This window comes from Etheostoma cragini, chromosome 18 (assembly GCF_013103735.1).
Source record: "Etheostoma cragini isolate CJK2018 chromosome 18, CSU_Ecrag_1.0, whole genome shotgun sequence".
Taxonomy (NCBI): domain Eukaryota; kingdom Metazoa; phylum Chordata; class Actinopteri; order Perciformes; family Percidae; genus Etheostoma; species Etheostoma cragini.
Window position 1 is genome coordinate 4,084,924 of NC_048424.1, and position 14,855 is coordinate 4,099,778.

The 14,855-nt window shown below is 41.7% G+C and overlaps 1 protein-coding gene across 1 annotated transcript in view; it reads left to right on the forward strand.

Moving 5' to 3' along the window:
• adgrg6 (adhesion G protein-coupled receptor G6) overlaps positions 1-14,855 on the forward strand; it is a 56,583-nt gene that overhangs the window by 36,531 nt on the left and 5,197 nt on the right. The window contains exons 20-30 of the mRNA XM_034900772.1: positions 325-471; positions 1,109-1,225; positions 1,685-1,730; positions 1,860-1,966; positions 3,205-3,332; positions 3,652-3,920; positions 5,265-5,367; positions 5,604-5,754; positions 5,865-5,997; positions 6,680-6,781; positions 8,311-8,466. Coding sequence (XP_034756663.1) covers positions 325-471; positions 1,109-1,225; positions 1,685-1,730; positions 1,860-1,966; positions 3,205-3,332; positions 3,652-3,920; positions 5,265-5,367; positions 5,604-5,754; positions 5,865-5,997; positions 6,680-6,781; positions 8,311-8,466 — 1,459 coding nt within the window. The remainder of the gene's footprint in view (positions 1-324; positions 472-1,108; positions 1,226-1,684; positions 1,731-1,859; positions 1,967-3,204; positions 3,333-3,651; positions 3,921-5,264; positions 5,368-5,603; positions 5,755-5,864; positions 5,998-6,679; positions 6,782-8,310; positions 8,467-14,855) is intronic.

Consider the following 14,855-nt stretch of genomic DNA (forward strand, 5'->3'; position numbering starts at 1 on the left):
CACCCACCCACAGGTAATTACCCCACCCATGCACAGGTAACTAACTCCACCCACCCACAAGTAATTACCCCACCCATGCACAGGTAACTAACCTCACTCCCCCTCCCTCTCTTTCTCTCCCCTCTCTCTTTCCTCCCTCTCTCCCCTTCCTCTTTCTCTGTCCCTCTACCTACCTCTCTCTCTCATCCTCCCTCTCTCCCCTCCTTCTTTCCCTCTCTCTCTCCCTCCCTTTCCTTTCCTAATTTCCTGGATCTATTCTTTTTATCTGTTCTTCTTTTATTCTGTCTGTTCTTCTTTCATTCTGTCTGTTCTTCCTCACACCAGGTTGACTTTGAGTCGGAGAGGATGAGTCCTCTGGGTCAGGTGACCCTCCCTGCCTCCCTGCTGTCCGGCGTCTCTCTGAGTGAATCAGAGCGATCGTCTCTGTCTCGGATCAACTTCCTGTTCTTCAGCAGCACAACCCTGTTCCAGGTCAGAGATCAGCTGTTTCCTGTTATCTTCTCCGTAACCTCTGTAACTGTAGTTCAACAGCGTGCTGTATCTAATGCCATTGTTGTTGTTCTTTTGCGCATGCGGGTCACTTAGAAACCACAAACAGTTCACACTGAAAACTGATGCAGGCCACATTTTAAAAGCTATTGTGAACACTTAAACAAAAAGTGGATCTAAGCAAAACATCCTAATCAATTATTTAAGCGCCCATATTATGCTCATTTTTTAGGTTCATTCAATACCTAATTTCATCCTCTTATCGTTGTTAGTGAGCCAATCAACACGCAGCATGCCAAGATCTAGTCATTTCTGATGGCTGTCTGATGTCACACGTCTTAGAGACGTGCAGAAAAAATGCTACGTTACACAGAGACGGGCTCACGGGGTCGGAGCTGCAACATACAAATACATAGATTTATGCCGCAATGAATTCATTTAGTCATTTCCTTTTGTTTTATAAAATATGTATTATAAAAGTATGGTTTAGGGATCCATGTTTAAGTCACTCTATTGGTGCCGGTTTTGAACTTCTTTGAACGGTACCCAGCGCACTGAAGTTTGAATGACTGAGCGGCCTGTCGGAGAGTAACACTGTTACACCCTAACATGTTTGCAGAAAGAGCAGGACGGCCGCTCGCTGAACAGCTTTGTGGTGGCAAGCAGCGTCGGGAACTTCTCCATCAGAAACCTGAAGGAGCCGGTGGAGATCCATATCGCTCACCTCTCGGAACAGGTACAGCTCTGTGTGTGTGGTTGTGTGTGTGTGTGTGTGTGTGTCTGTCTGTCTGTCTGTCTGTCTGGGTTGCTTAAGAACCTTAAGGGATGGGAGTAATTGTTTCAGGTATTAGTCAAATTCAAATCCTCAGGCGTAACCAGGGAAACGTCCATTAATAATGTGGTGGTGATGGTGCAGTGGATATGACCCATGCCTTTGGTGTGGGAGATCTGAGTTTGATTCCCACTGCAACACATCAACCAATATGTCCCTGAGCAAGGCACTCTTAACCTCTAGTTGCTCCAGAGGCGTGCAACCTCTGACAGATATACCAATTGTAAGTTGGTTTGGATAGAAGTATCAGCTAGATGACATGTAATGGGGTGCAATACCTGTGAAGGACACCTTATCAGCTCATATTCCGTGTTATTATCTGGGATGAGTTCCATGAACTTGGTGTTTTTTGTCTCCCGACAGCCCAACCTGACGCCAGTCTGCATGTTCTGGGACTTCAGCATGAACTGTAAGTCTGTCTGCATCTGCCGTCACATCACAAGCTTTAAATCCCTCAACAAGTGAATGTAGTTGTACTCAGCGTGGAGCGGTACAGAGGGGATTGTAATGTGCAGTAATACCTGTGTACTGTCACCAGATGGAGCCGGAGGCTGGAACGAAGACGGCTGCCTAGTGTCCAAAGACTCCAGCGTCAACACGACCGTGTGTCTGTGTGACCACCTCACACACTTTGGCATCCTCATGGTAAGAACAAGTCACAGTCCAGACGCTTCTAACTCTTTAAAGGGAGTCAATGTTTTCCAGCCAAACCGTTCTTCCCATTTCAGATTAGGAAGACACAGTCAATCAATAAATCGATCAATCAATCAATCAATCAATCAATATGTATTCATATAGGTTTTTACAGCAACCAGATGTTCAACGTGATTTATATCAAGGATCAAGAATAAAACATAACATGCAGATATGGACCAATGTTTGCATTCTTATTTACTCTTTAAATACATTTTTAAAAAGTTGATCACAAAAAACAGCATACAGTAAAATCCGAGAAGCAGCGTTTAGATTAGGTCTGTCAATAGATGAATTTGTTCTTAATCGCCATTAATTGCATGTTTGATCATGTGATTAAAAATCTATTATTTGGCATTTCAGAAGTACATATTAACAATGCAAGTCTTCTGGTCATAAGTTCATGTGTCCATTCAGACAGTCGTGGGCCTAAGGGTTCCCTTTTGCAGTCGTTTATACCTATTAGGAGACCCAAATACACTGAAAGATGGTATTGCTTCAGTCAATGCTGAATGGGTCCAGACAGCCATCATGATTGGTAGGAAACTGCTAGTCCAACAGTGGAGGTCAGCTCATCCTCACAGATCAGTCCCAGATTGGTGCAATGCCCTGACTCCAGTAGCTGTATCCAAACGAGGAACCTCCACTCGGCTACTCAAAATGGCAAAACCTTCTTCAGTATATAAAGGACCTTCAGTGATGAAGTTCAGACTCAGACTATTATAGAGAGAGAGGGGGAGGATAGAGAAAAGAAGAAGGAAAGAGATGGAGCGATAGCGAGGAGGAGGACAGAAAGAAGAAGGAAGAAAAGGGAGGGAGAGAGGAGGAGGAGGAAAGAGAGAGAAGAAAGAAGGAAGGAGAGGGAGATTGAGAGAGGGGGGGGAGAAGAAGAAGGAGGTAGTATCCATCCGCGTGGACGGGGTGGTGTTGTGCAGTGCGTCCCACTACCACCTACCCGACCAGCCGCCTGCCGTGCATACTACATCAGATTTCACATGTTTGTGTCCCCCTGTTTACGCAGATTTCCCCCCAAAATGCTTGTCTAAGCGCGGAAGTGAGAACGCAGCGCCACATTTGCGTTTGCTTTTGAGATCGTTTCCATCTAAACATCAGCCTGAGGAGCTGTGCGACTGCTAGCGGAATAAACATGATGTTACTGTACTTGTTTCTCTCTGTGTCTCCGTCCGCAGGACATTTCTGGAACCGCGCCCCACATCGACCACCAGAACAACAAGATCCTGACCTTCATCACCTACGTCGGCTGCGGCCTCTCGGCCATCTTCTCCGCCGCCACGCTGCTCACCTACCTCGCCTTCGAGTGAGTCACAGTGCGGCTATAGAGACAGAGACAGAGACAGGGCGTACTCAAGTCCCGCCCCCACTGGAGGGGATAACCACTCTCTGCTCTCCGTTAACTTGTACTGCGTAAAGGTTTCGTCCTTTCCATTCCATCTTTAACTTTCTTATCATTTTTTTGTAACATTTTGAACTTTTTTGTTGCTTTTTTTCTTCCCACAGAAAGCTTCTGCATGACTTGTTGTTCCCTTTTCCTTTTATTTCTTTTTTTGTTGTTTTTCTTTTTTCCTTCCCTTTTTTTTTGCTTTTCTTTAACACGGTGTGTTGCTTCCGTACCCCAGGAAGCTGCGGCGGGACTACCCCTCGAAGATCCTGATGAACCTCAGCACGGCGCTGCTGTTCCTGAACATGGTCTTCCTATTAGATGGCTGGCTGGCCAATCAGCAGAGGGACTGGCTATGTGTGTCTGTGGCCGTCGTGCTGCACTACTTCCTGCTGGCGTCCTTCACCTGGATGGGCCTGGAGTCGGTCCACATGTACATCGCTCTGGTCAAAGTCTTCAACACCTACATCCGCCGATACATCCTCAAGTTCTGCATCCTGGGATGGGGTGAGGCGCTTTCCAAGAACATCAACTTTGTGTCACTGTAGTTGGAGAACAATCAGATTAGGTCTTCACAATTAATCGCAATTTTATCAAACGCAGTATGGACTAGGGCAATATCCAAATCGCAGGCGGGCACAATATTTATTCAAGTCAAAATACGTGTCCAACCGTTGTAAAATAAAGTATTGTGGTGCTGCAGAGACATCCCGGCCTACAAGTCCTATCCTACAGACTACAGAAAACAACTTTGTTTGATACAGATTAGCGGAAAAAATCATACTATAATCATTTAAAAAATAAAAAAATCAATGAAAAGGAGAAGAATGACACAAAAATGATCAGTCCCAACAATATCGTGAATCAGATTGCAATTGCAATATCAGTCATGTCAGGCAGCCTTGAATCCGAAAAAAAAGGGAGGAAAACGTTGATCGAAACGCAGTTAAAAGGGACGAAGCTGTTTAAAAGACAGAATTAATGAAAAGGCATGGAGGGATGGGGGTGAGGCGCCGAGCAACGGAGCTTTCTTCCAGAGCCCTGAATGTTTGACGGTTTTAAAAAATACTTATCTACATAAGAGTGACATGTAGGGTGACCAGACATCCCGAAAGAATTTGGGACAGTCCCCAAATCCAAGCAGTTGCCCCGAATCCCGAATCCTGCTCTGACTGTCCAGTAAATCAGAGCAAAGTCTCTCGAGCCGGCTCTCGAGTAGTTCTAGTCTAATAGAACATTAAAAACTGTTCATGGTGAGTGAGTCGTCCTGTAGCCCGCTCCCGTCGGCCGCTCATTGGCTGCAACAGGACGTAGGCGGCTACGCGTGAAGTCTGATAACACGCATTGCTATTTTTCATTCACTCCTTGTGAAATGGAGGCTCCTGGGACCCGATGAACACGTAGCTTCAAAGCAAAAAGGTCTCTGCAAGTACCGGGAGGGAAATACAGAACTCGGTTGGTAGAGCGGCCGCACATGCATGGAGGTAGATTCCTCGTGCCGAGGGCCCTTTGCTGCATGTCATTCCCTCTCTCTCCCCTTTCATCTCTTCAAAAAGTAGACTTTCAAATAAATGCCTTTGGAGTTTTGTATTTCAAACGGGGGGTGGGGGGGGGGGCGCTACATGACTAACAGCACAACTCTACAGACCAATGCCTCGGTCTCATCCTCATTTAAGCGTGAGGATGACTTCATGTATAGTAATGTGTTAATATGTTTTATTTGCATTTTCGGGCTTACGTGACAGTTGAATTCCTCAATAAAAATAATAAATCATTTTGGTGCAGAGTTTAGAAATTCAGGCCTGCTTTATTCATCGGACTGATATAAATGTGATGAATGTTAACCTGCAGGTCTCCCGGCAGTGTTGGTTGGGCTAGTCGTCACCGTGAATAAAAACTCGTACGGCCTGCAGGAGTACGGCAAAGGAGAGTCGGGGGAAGGATCCTCAAAGTTGTAAGTGATGAAGAAACACGTGTTTGTAACTTTCATTTTTTGTGGAAACATGAACACTGAGCCACACATTAAAACATCAGAAGCTGTAATACGATATCAGAAAAGATCATGTAGTGAATATAGTACTCTAATCTGTGTGTGTGTGTGTGTGTGTGTCTGTGTGTTTGCACGCATGCGTGTGCATGTGCATGTGCATGCATGTGTGTGCGTGCATGCTTGTGTGCGTGCGCGTGTAGCTGCTGGATCCAGAACTCGGCTGTCTTCTACTCCACCGTGGTGAGCTACTTCTGTCTGGTGTTCTTGCTCAACGTGGCCATGTTCATCGTGGTGATGATGCAGATCTGCGGACGCAACGGCAAACGGAGCAACCGCACGCTGCGGGAGGAGGTGAAGATGCTCAACGCTTACTCTATCACATCCTCACTGGGGGAGAGAAGCTGCGTTGTGTTTTCACCTGCGAGTAAAGCCTCAAACGTGCCCTGTGTGTTGTGCTCCAGGTGCTGAGGAACCTGCGCAGCGTCATCAGCCTGACCTTCCTGCTGGGGATGACGTGGGGCTTCGCTCTGTTCGCCTGGGGGCCCGTCAACCTGGCCTTCATGTACCTGTTCTCCATCTTCAACTCCCTGCAGGGTAACGGATTAACGTGACTTATCCTGTCCTTCCAGAAAAACGTGATTATGCGATTGCATAATTCAATTCATCGATGCATAATCAGCCAAAGTCTGCATATTTATGCATGGGACACATTTTTTCAAATATGCTGCACTTTGCTGATTTTCGCGCAAAATAATGCGGGGCTTGCATGATTTCATAAATCCCGTATGAGTCCCGTAAAAGTCACATATGTCTTAGCAGAAATTTAATAAATGTTGCGTTTACTTCACAGAAGAGCAGCCATTTTCCTCTGTTGCCATGGGAACGTTATGAAGTGACGTAATTACGCAACAAGACAAACGCCTCTTTTTCATCAAACAGCAGGGTTTTTTTGCAAGTTCCCGCAATTTCATTGCATTAAATTACATAAATATCCCGCATTTTCCATCGCATTTAAAAAAAAAAAAAAAGCATAATGAAGGATTTTTGCAACAATCACAAAAAACAAAAAACTGCATTTTTCTCGAAGGACTGTTTAGGACTGCAGCGCTGTCTCAAAACACTCCCAATGACCAGAGGCTCATGACATGTTGGACGTCCTGGCCTGGTCCTGCGTGGTGATACTGTAGGAGTTTGGTGTAAAGGGGACAAAAGGACAGAAATTGTTTGAGAGTGTACAAAATAGTCCAAGTGATCTTTTTTCTTTTCTTTCCTCCAGGTCTGTTCATCTTTATCTTCCACTGTGCGATGAAAGAAAACGTCCAGAAGCAGTGGAGGAGATACCTCTGCTGCGGCCGATTCAGACTGTCTGACAACTCAGGTAACTGTCTGTCTGTCTGTCTGTCTGTCTGTCTGTCTGTCTGTCTGTCTGTCTGTCTGCCTCCCTCACTGTCTGTCTGTCAGTCTGTCTCTCTCTCTCTCTGACTGTCTCACTGTCTGTCAGTCTGCCTGTCTCTCTGTCTGTCTCAGTCTGTCCGTCTGTCTGTCTCTCTCTCTCTCTCTGTCTGTCTGTCTGTCTGTCTGTCTCTGTCTACCTGCCTACATAAATCTGCCTGCCTTCCTGTCTGTCTCAAGTAGAGAACATTCATGTCTCTTCAGACCTCCTGCCAGTTTCCCACTGCAGCAGAAAAACCCAGAGAGGAACTTATATTAAAATATAAAACCTTAGTGAGCTCAGCTTTGCAGCTCATAAAAAAAGATAAAACCAAAGAGCAGGAATCCATCCTGATCTTTTTTTTTATGACGGGGCAAATAGCCATAAATTCCTCGTAGAAAGCAGTTCATGTTCACACATATTTAACATCTTCATGTTTATGCATGTAGTCATGCATTCAGAACTCTTATTGAATCCACCAGACAGCGGACTAAATGACTTCCTTTTCCTACAGAATCCAATGTTTATTGAAATAAGATGGTTCTATACATAAAAACAGCCCCAAAATGTTTATCTCCTAACTCAACCAGACTCCGTGTAAATAATCACTACTTTTATCACGGTAAAACAAAAAAATCATACAAAGTGGACAGAAACTAAATAAAACTACCAAAAGCCGTCTTGGTTCATCTTTCCAGTGTTCCAACCATCACCACTCCGGTCTGGTTGAAATAAAGTCTTAATTCACCAGTTTACATGTGGAGATATACTGCTCTATACACGCTAAAAGTAGTGATTATTTACATGGAGTCCGGTGGGTTTGGTGATGGTGATTTCGAGGCTGTTTCATGTTAAACTAAAAGGATCTTACTCTTTAACTAAAAGGTCTATCTCTCTAGGGATCCATTCATAATGTTGTCAGACACGTAGAATATTAATCTGAGTCTGTCAGCAACAACAACAGAACTTTTAGTGGACGCTGACTGACATCGCAAATGTAACTAAAACAAGAAAAAGAAAATAGCACTAAAACTGAAGGAAAATGTGTTTAGTCTTTGATAGTTTCTGGAAAAGATAATTAGTATAGGCAAATGTTTTTAGCGTTGGAAGTCCAAATGATTAAAAAAAGGTAAGAAGGTAATGATGGTTGTGTGTTTGTGTGCTGCAGACTGGAGTTAGTGTGTAATGATGGTTGTGTGTTTGTGTGCTGCAGACTGGAGTTAGTGTGTAATGATGGTTGTGTTTTTGTGTGCTGCAGACTGGAGTTAGTGTGTAATAATGTTTGTGTGCTGCAGACTGGAGTTAGTGTGTAATGATGGTTGTGTGTTTGTGTGCTGCAGACTGGAGTAAGTGTGTAATGATGGTTGTGTGTTTGTGTGCTGCAGACTGGAGTTAGTGTGTAATGATGGTTGTGTGTTTGTGTGCTGCAGACTGGAGTTAGTGTGTAATGATGGTTGTGTGTTTGTGTGCTGCAGACTGGAGTAAGACGGCCACTAACAACACAAAGAAGGTGAGCTCAGACAACCTGGGGAAGTCTCTGTCCTCCAGCTCGTTCGGCTCCAGCTCGGCTAACTGGACGTCCAAAGCTAAAGCTACGCTCAACCCGTTCACCAAGCGCCATAGCAACACAGGTGAGACACACACAAACCGGAATAAATGAACCACAACGCAGAGGAAAGGGTTGTTTCTGCAGGACAAACAGAGAGAGGCACGGAGGGGAGACGAAAAGAGCCAATAAATAAAATCATGAAACTTGTTTGTAGTCAAGTTTTTTGGCAGCAGTTTGACTTTTTGACACAACACTGACTATGTCTACATGCACATAATATTCACTTTATTTGCTCTTATTCCGAAAGAGACGATATTCTGACTAAGCTTTATTTAAGCTTTTTCCACGGCTAATGAAAGTTAACACTCCCCTGTGCCTGCAGCCATGTAAAACAGGATGTTCAGGAACTTCATCAGGATGCATAATACCTATAATACATATAATAATGAAATCCTGCCTCTATGGGAATTAAATAGGGGTGTGTGTACTTATGTCCCCTGTATTTTAAGGAATTAAGTGGATTTTTCCTCATTTTTTAATTAAGGCACTAAGATAAATTTACAAAAGATGATTTTTTTATTAAGTCAACTTTAGCAAGGGTTCCTATACTCATGAGCAGCACTGTAGCTGTATTAAAGCGTCCGGTATACTAGCCGCAGCCGACCTGTCGTGTGCCAGTGTGACGTTATGGGAACGCCATAACTGTTAATACTCCCGCTGCAGTCTTTTCCGGAACAGAAGTGGGGAAATGAGGAATGATAATGAGGAAAGGCTACTGACTTTGCTATTTCTACGGACTAGAAGAAGAAGAAGAAGAAGAAGAAAAAGGTAAACAACGGCAGAACTGGCAGCAGCATTGACGCCAATGCTTCAATTTGATTGGATGGCCTACTTGGCGGGGTCAAGCCTTTCATTCACCATAGAAGAACTCCTCTAAACCCAGGGAGCTTCCCGGAGAGACCTGCAGTCATCTGAGAGTCCTGACATCCGGTTGAGGGAAGTGGAGACAGCGTTCGGTGCAAAGCCCCATTCATTCCAGTGAGAGTTGCTTAGTAGCGCACAAAGCCGACAGGGAACTAAAAACATACCCAGACTATCCGCGTTGACTGGCCCATGACATCGCACCAGACATGTGCACTAGCGAAAGTTTGATTTATCGTAGCAACGCAGCGCGTCTATGAGCTTGTTTCTTATGGCTGTAGAAAGAAGTACGTCGTGGAGAACTCGCCGTCCATCGTCTAAACACATCAAAGATTGTGTTTTCTTTGTTTAAAGCTTATCTAAATAAACGATGGATGTATTAAGAGAACCAAGGAGATGCAATCATTATGTCGTGCTTATTAAAAGATAACACACTATGAATTATAGCCATTATATTCATATTTACAGCTACAGGAACCATCTTGTGACCCTGCGCGGGTGACGTGGGCGCAGTCCCATGGGTCAATATGTTAACACTAGAGCCCAACCAATATATTTTTTATATATATATATATATATATATATATATATATATATATGAGTCTGTCATATTATATTCATTCATCAGAATCATTTATTCATCAATTCCCTCAAATTAGATTAATACATTTATGTAGGTGATGTGAGGTTTTGAATGATAAATAATTCGACTTTAAAATGACATTGCAGATGTCTTTTCAAAAAGTTTTTTGTTTTGTTAGAAATGAGTGAAAAGTGGCCATTAAAACGGTTTTGTCTGACTGACAATCTAAAACTCAGATGTTTCTGGATTATATTTTTTTAAATACCTATCAGACGATATGTTGGAATATCTGATTTTTTAGATAAATAAGATCTGTATCTTTCTGGTCCAGCAGGTTGTCAGACGTTGCAATTCCACCGTTGGCCACTAGGCCCGTGGTTGCATCAAAGCATGGCGCTGTTCCACGGGGTTTGTCCTAAATAGGCATGAGGTCACAGTCTGCATATCAAACCCTGATTGAGCTGTATATATATCCAAATACTAAATAATACCAATACATCACACATCTTAATGTGAAAATTCAGAATATGGTCATATTCGGAATGAGAGGGATATTAATGTGCATGTAAGTGCATGTGCAGTGAATTAACTTCTGATTCCTGTTCATCTTTATTACGACATTACTTAAGGTTTGGTTCTGTGATATCTTCTGCCGTGTTGATGTTCATGTGTGTACCTCTGTGTTTGGTGTGTAGAATACTCTTCCAACCAATAGCAAGAGCGGAGGACCAACGGAGGTAAAAGCTAAAGCTGATTGGCTGACTGACTTCCTTGCTTCCAGCGTCATGTGATCCGCTCTGTGTTTCCCAAAATGTTTTAGGGTCAAAGTGGATCTGGAAGTTCAAATTTAGCATTTGTGTTTCATTTAAATTAAGAAGAAAACAGTGAAAAAGTTGAGGACTTTGCTGGCAGACGTTTTGGGAAAGCAGCCACTGTGTGTTGTGATTGGCTGGTTTCTGTGATGTCACACATGTTCATGCCTCATCCTGAGACGCTCTGTGTGGGAAGAGGTCCGCTTGCACCCATTGACACGCAACTAAAACGCCCAACTCCCCCCCCCACCAACCCAGAGCGCCCCAGAGTGCCAAAACAAGCATGCCGTGACAGACTGCTTCCAGGTATGGAAGCAAACAAGATACAAAAGTATTTGAATTTTAAGAGCAGCTGAACACTTTATATTGAAATATTTTACTTTCAAAACCATTTATAAACGTTCACTCTAAGAAATAAATCTGTAAAATACACAGAAAACGTACTGGCAGCTTGTTACCTGGACTTTGCCCCGCAAGTAAAAAAGTGGAAATGACATTTTCTGTTTGACTTATTGTATAAAATTCTCTAATATAAAGTGTCTCAGTTAGGAAACTTCTGAAAACTTAGAAAAATAATTACAATAAACAAAAAATAGACAAAAAAGTGAGGAAAATGAGATAATAAGGTTTACAAATGTCAAAAAACGTTTGAAACATAACTTTAAAAAATTCTTAACAAGCAAAAGTTGTGGGAGCTAAAATTATGCCATTTGAAATTTGAAATAAAAATACGACCGTGACTCACGTTTTATTTACAGTAATACAACTCTTATACACAGATGATTCTTAGAGTGTAAATACACAATTTCTTGATTTAGAATTTCCAAAGCTGGATTTAAAGTGCTCATATTATGCTTTTTGGCTTTTTCCATTTCCTTTATTGTGTTGTATTTCTTTCTCTGTGCATGTTATAGGTTTACAAAGTGAAAAAGCCCAAAGTCATTTTTTTTACTTAAGTATATTTGGTTTTGTAGTAAGTATTGTATTTAGATACATTTCAAATAATATTTGTTACTGAGTAAAAAATATTTTTTTTTATCAAAAGCGGCTTTGTGCTCTTATCAAATCACAAAAGATGAAACTTTAACTATTAATAAGATATAAATAAGTATTAATATTAAAATGTATATTTCTCCACACAGTTGAATGTAACTAAGTAATTTTCACTAAGAACATTTTAAATTTAGCTACTTTTTAATTTGACTTGAGTAGATTTTTATTCCGGTAATTTGACTTTAAGTAAATGTTCATCAAAGTAAATGTACTTTTACTCAAGTAGAATATCTTTGTACTCTTTGCACCTCTGCATGTGGCTGCCTTTCGATTTTGCAAATCAAGTAATTTCATATTTTGCCTTCGTGATGTTAGTTCAGATATATGGTTTCAAAGTGAATTATTTCAAGAAAAAAATATTCAGTGGCTGTTAAAATTCAAATGGTCATGTCTCTCTTTTGTTTCCATACATACGCTAACATCTGTCCCGTTTAGCTTTGACTCGCAGAGTAACAACAGGCTAACGCTGTGGTTCTCATCACAGTCTATAACTGAAAGAATAATTTGAGTTTGCTCATTAAGATTAACACCAAATGTCGAGGAGGGTGACATGAAGTCAAGCTGTCGCTATGTTCTGGGGCCAAAATGTTGCTCCAACATCTGTTCTCTAACTCAGAGGTTTTCAAAAGCAGGGGACTCAGTGTTCTGATCAGCCATGATTAATCATTTTATCATCCTTTCTGATCCAGAGGAGGCTGTTGAACACAGCCAGAAGGGTTACATAACCTCTGATGTTTGTTAGCTGGCAGCCCTTTGTGTTTTTATCATTACTTTTTGGGGGTTTTCCCTGAAGTACTGGGGCAGATAAGGAAATCGTTCCCAAGTGGATACGAGCAACACATTTGGTGTGGTTATACCTCTGGAGCCAATCATTTTAAAAATAACATTAGCCACTTGGTTTTTAAAAAATGGCTACCATTTTCCAAGATGGCCACCATTTCCGGAATTGGATAACATGTATCTTGCCACTTAATTCTACTCATGGGACATATTTCAAGGTTTTTACCTTTGAATCCTATCTTTTTGACTATGAGGATGTCACATACATACCTTTTTTTGTCTTTTGTGATATTTAGAGTAAATAATGTGAAAAAACATGCATGAGACGAGACATAATTCTAAGAATAAAATGTATTATAAAGTATGCATGTATAGTCCAAAACCATCAATGAACGCATGTTTTCTTATAGGTGCCCTGCCACACGTACATCATGACTTTATGACAATGTCTGAAATGCTACCATAGACTCTGTAACTTGGTTGCCTTGGTTACCTTGGTTCAAGCCATTCTAGCGTGGTATAGAAAGCCTGCAGGAAGACTCAGCTCCATTTGGGCCAGTTCTCATTAATATTCAGTTCATATTCGTCACATGAAAGCTGCCAAGATTAAAAGATTGTCCGTATATTTTCATAATTGGATACCCAGTTTGAGTCATTTGAGTTAAATCACTGATTCCAGCTTGTTAAATGTGAATATTGCCTGGTTTCATCTTTCATTCCTTCTCTCCATTTCTTTAAGTACTTACTCTAATAAAAGAAACAAGTAACAGTTACTCGAAATATTTAAGTTCTAGTAACTTAATGTTTTATGAAATACAAATCTATTTTTTTTTTGCCTCTCAGTTCTGCTTCGAGTTATTTGGGTTGAATAGATAAATAAAACCATGCAATGTGTATCAAGTTGGACAGATCAACAGAGCTCCGACACCTCATCCTTTTTCATGCCTAACGGTCCCATGGCATGAAAATGTCACTTTATGAGGTTTTTAACATTAATGTGCGGTCCCCCAGCCGGCCTTTGGTCCCCAGTGGCTAGACATGGTGATATGTGTAAACCGACCCCGGGGTATCCTGGTCCGCCTTTGAGAAAATGAAAGCTCAGATGGGCCGATCTGGAATTCAATTTAATTAATTTAATTGAAATAACTCCACATCATCTCATACCCTTCACCAAACCTAGAGATTGACATGGGTTACTTTCCATGAGATCATCTCTCAATGCAAATCAGACCAGCTATTAGGCTAACTGAAATAACACCATGCAAATCCCAAGGTATGGTGAAGGGTATGTGATGATGTGGGGTTTTTAATTTTTATTCCATTTTAATTCCAAAGGCCAAGGGAACTTTACCAGGATGCACAGTATCATGATCCATGAAATAACTGGCCTTTAATAATAAAACTCTTTTTTTATTCCTCTTTAAAGGCAAATTAAGCAAGTGTTCCTTTTCTGATGAGCAGCACTGTACCTACGCTCTCTGTCTCTGCTGATTGGAAATTATTGAGATTTCTCTTGCACAGCTACCAGAAGACTTACAACTTTCTGACAGGTTGCTACCGTCACATCTACAACTTCAAGCTCAGTTGGAGGCTACGCAGTAACGCTCAGCCATCACCGGAAAAGAACTTCTATTAGCCTTCACTGGTCTCCGTCCAGCGCAACGGGATCTCTTGGTCCATTTAACTGTCTATGGAGCGTCTACCCCAATTTATGTGAATGCAAATGTTAATTTCAAGCCAAAAGGAATATTTGGAACTGATGGTGGTGGTAAATATTAATGAAAAAGGACAAGTTTGTGAACGGGCAACACGGGCAACTAAGCACATTACACACTGGCCCTTCAAACATTATTCCTCAACATTTCAATGGCATTCATAATAATTAATTAACTATTCTTGATAACTACGTTTTACAAATTCAATCCAGCAATCCAATATAGCATCCTTCTTTCAACGGCATACACACCACAACTTCTTCAGAAAATGCATTCTCTGGTTTTGTCTGTAATCCTGCTGACAGACAAACAGACAAACCAACATAAAAAAACGAAATGAAACCCTAATAAACTGGGGGACTCTTACCAAAAGTCCATTTTGACATTTGGACGCAGAAAACTCTATCAGTCATATTGTATCTCCGCTGAATGCAGGATTCTTTCTCCTCTGTCTGAGGTTGTTCCTCCGCTCAGCATCAGTCTCACATCATGTCGTTTCCAGATGTTTGAGTTTAAACAATCCCTTCCCTTTAAAAAAAAAAGTAATTCGAGACCAACGGTTGACCTGATGTTTTTAGAGGTCTTCACAGTGACATGGGTTTAACCC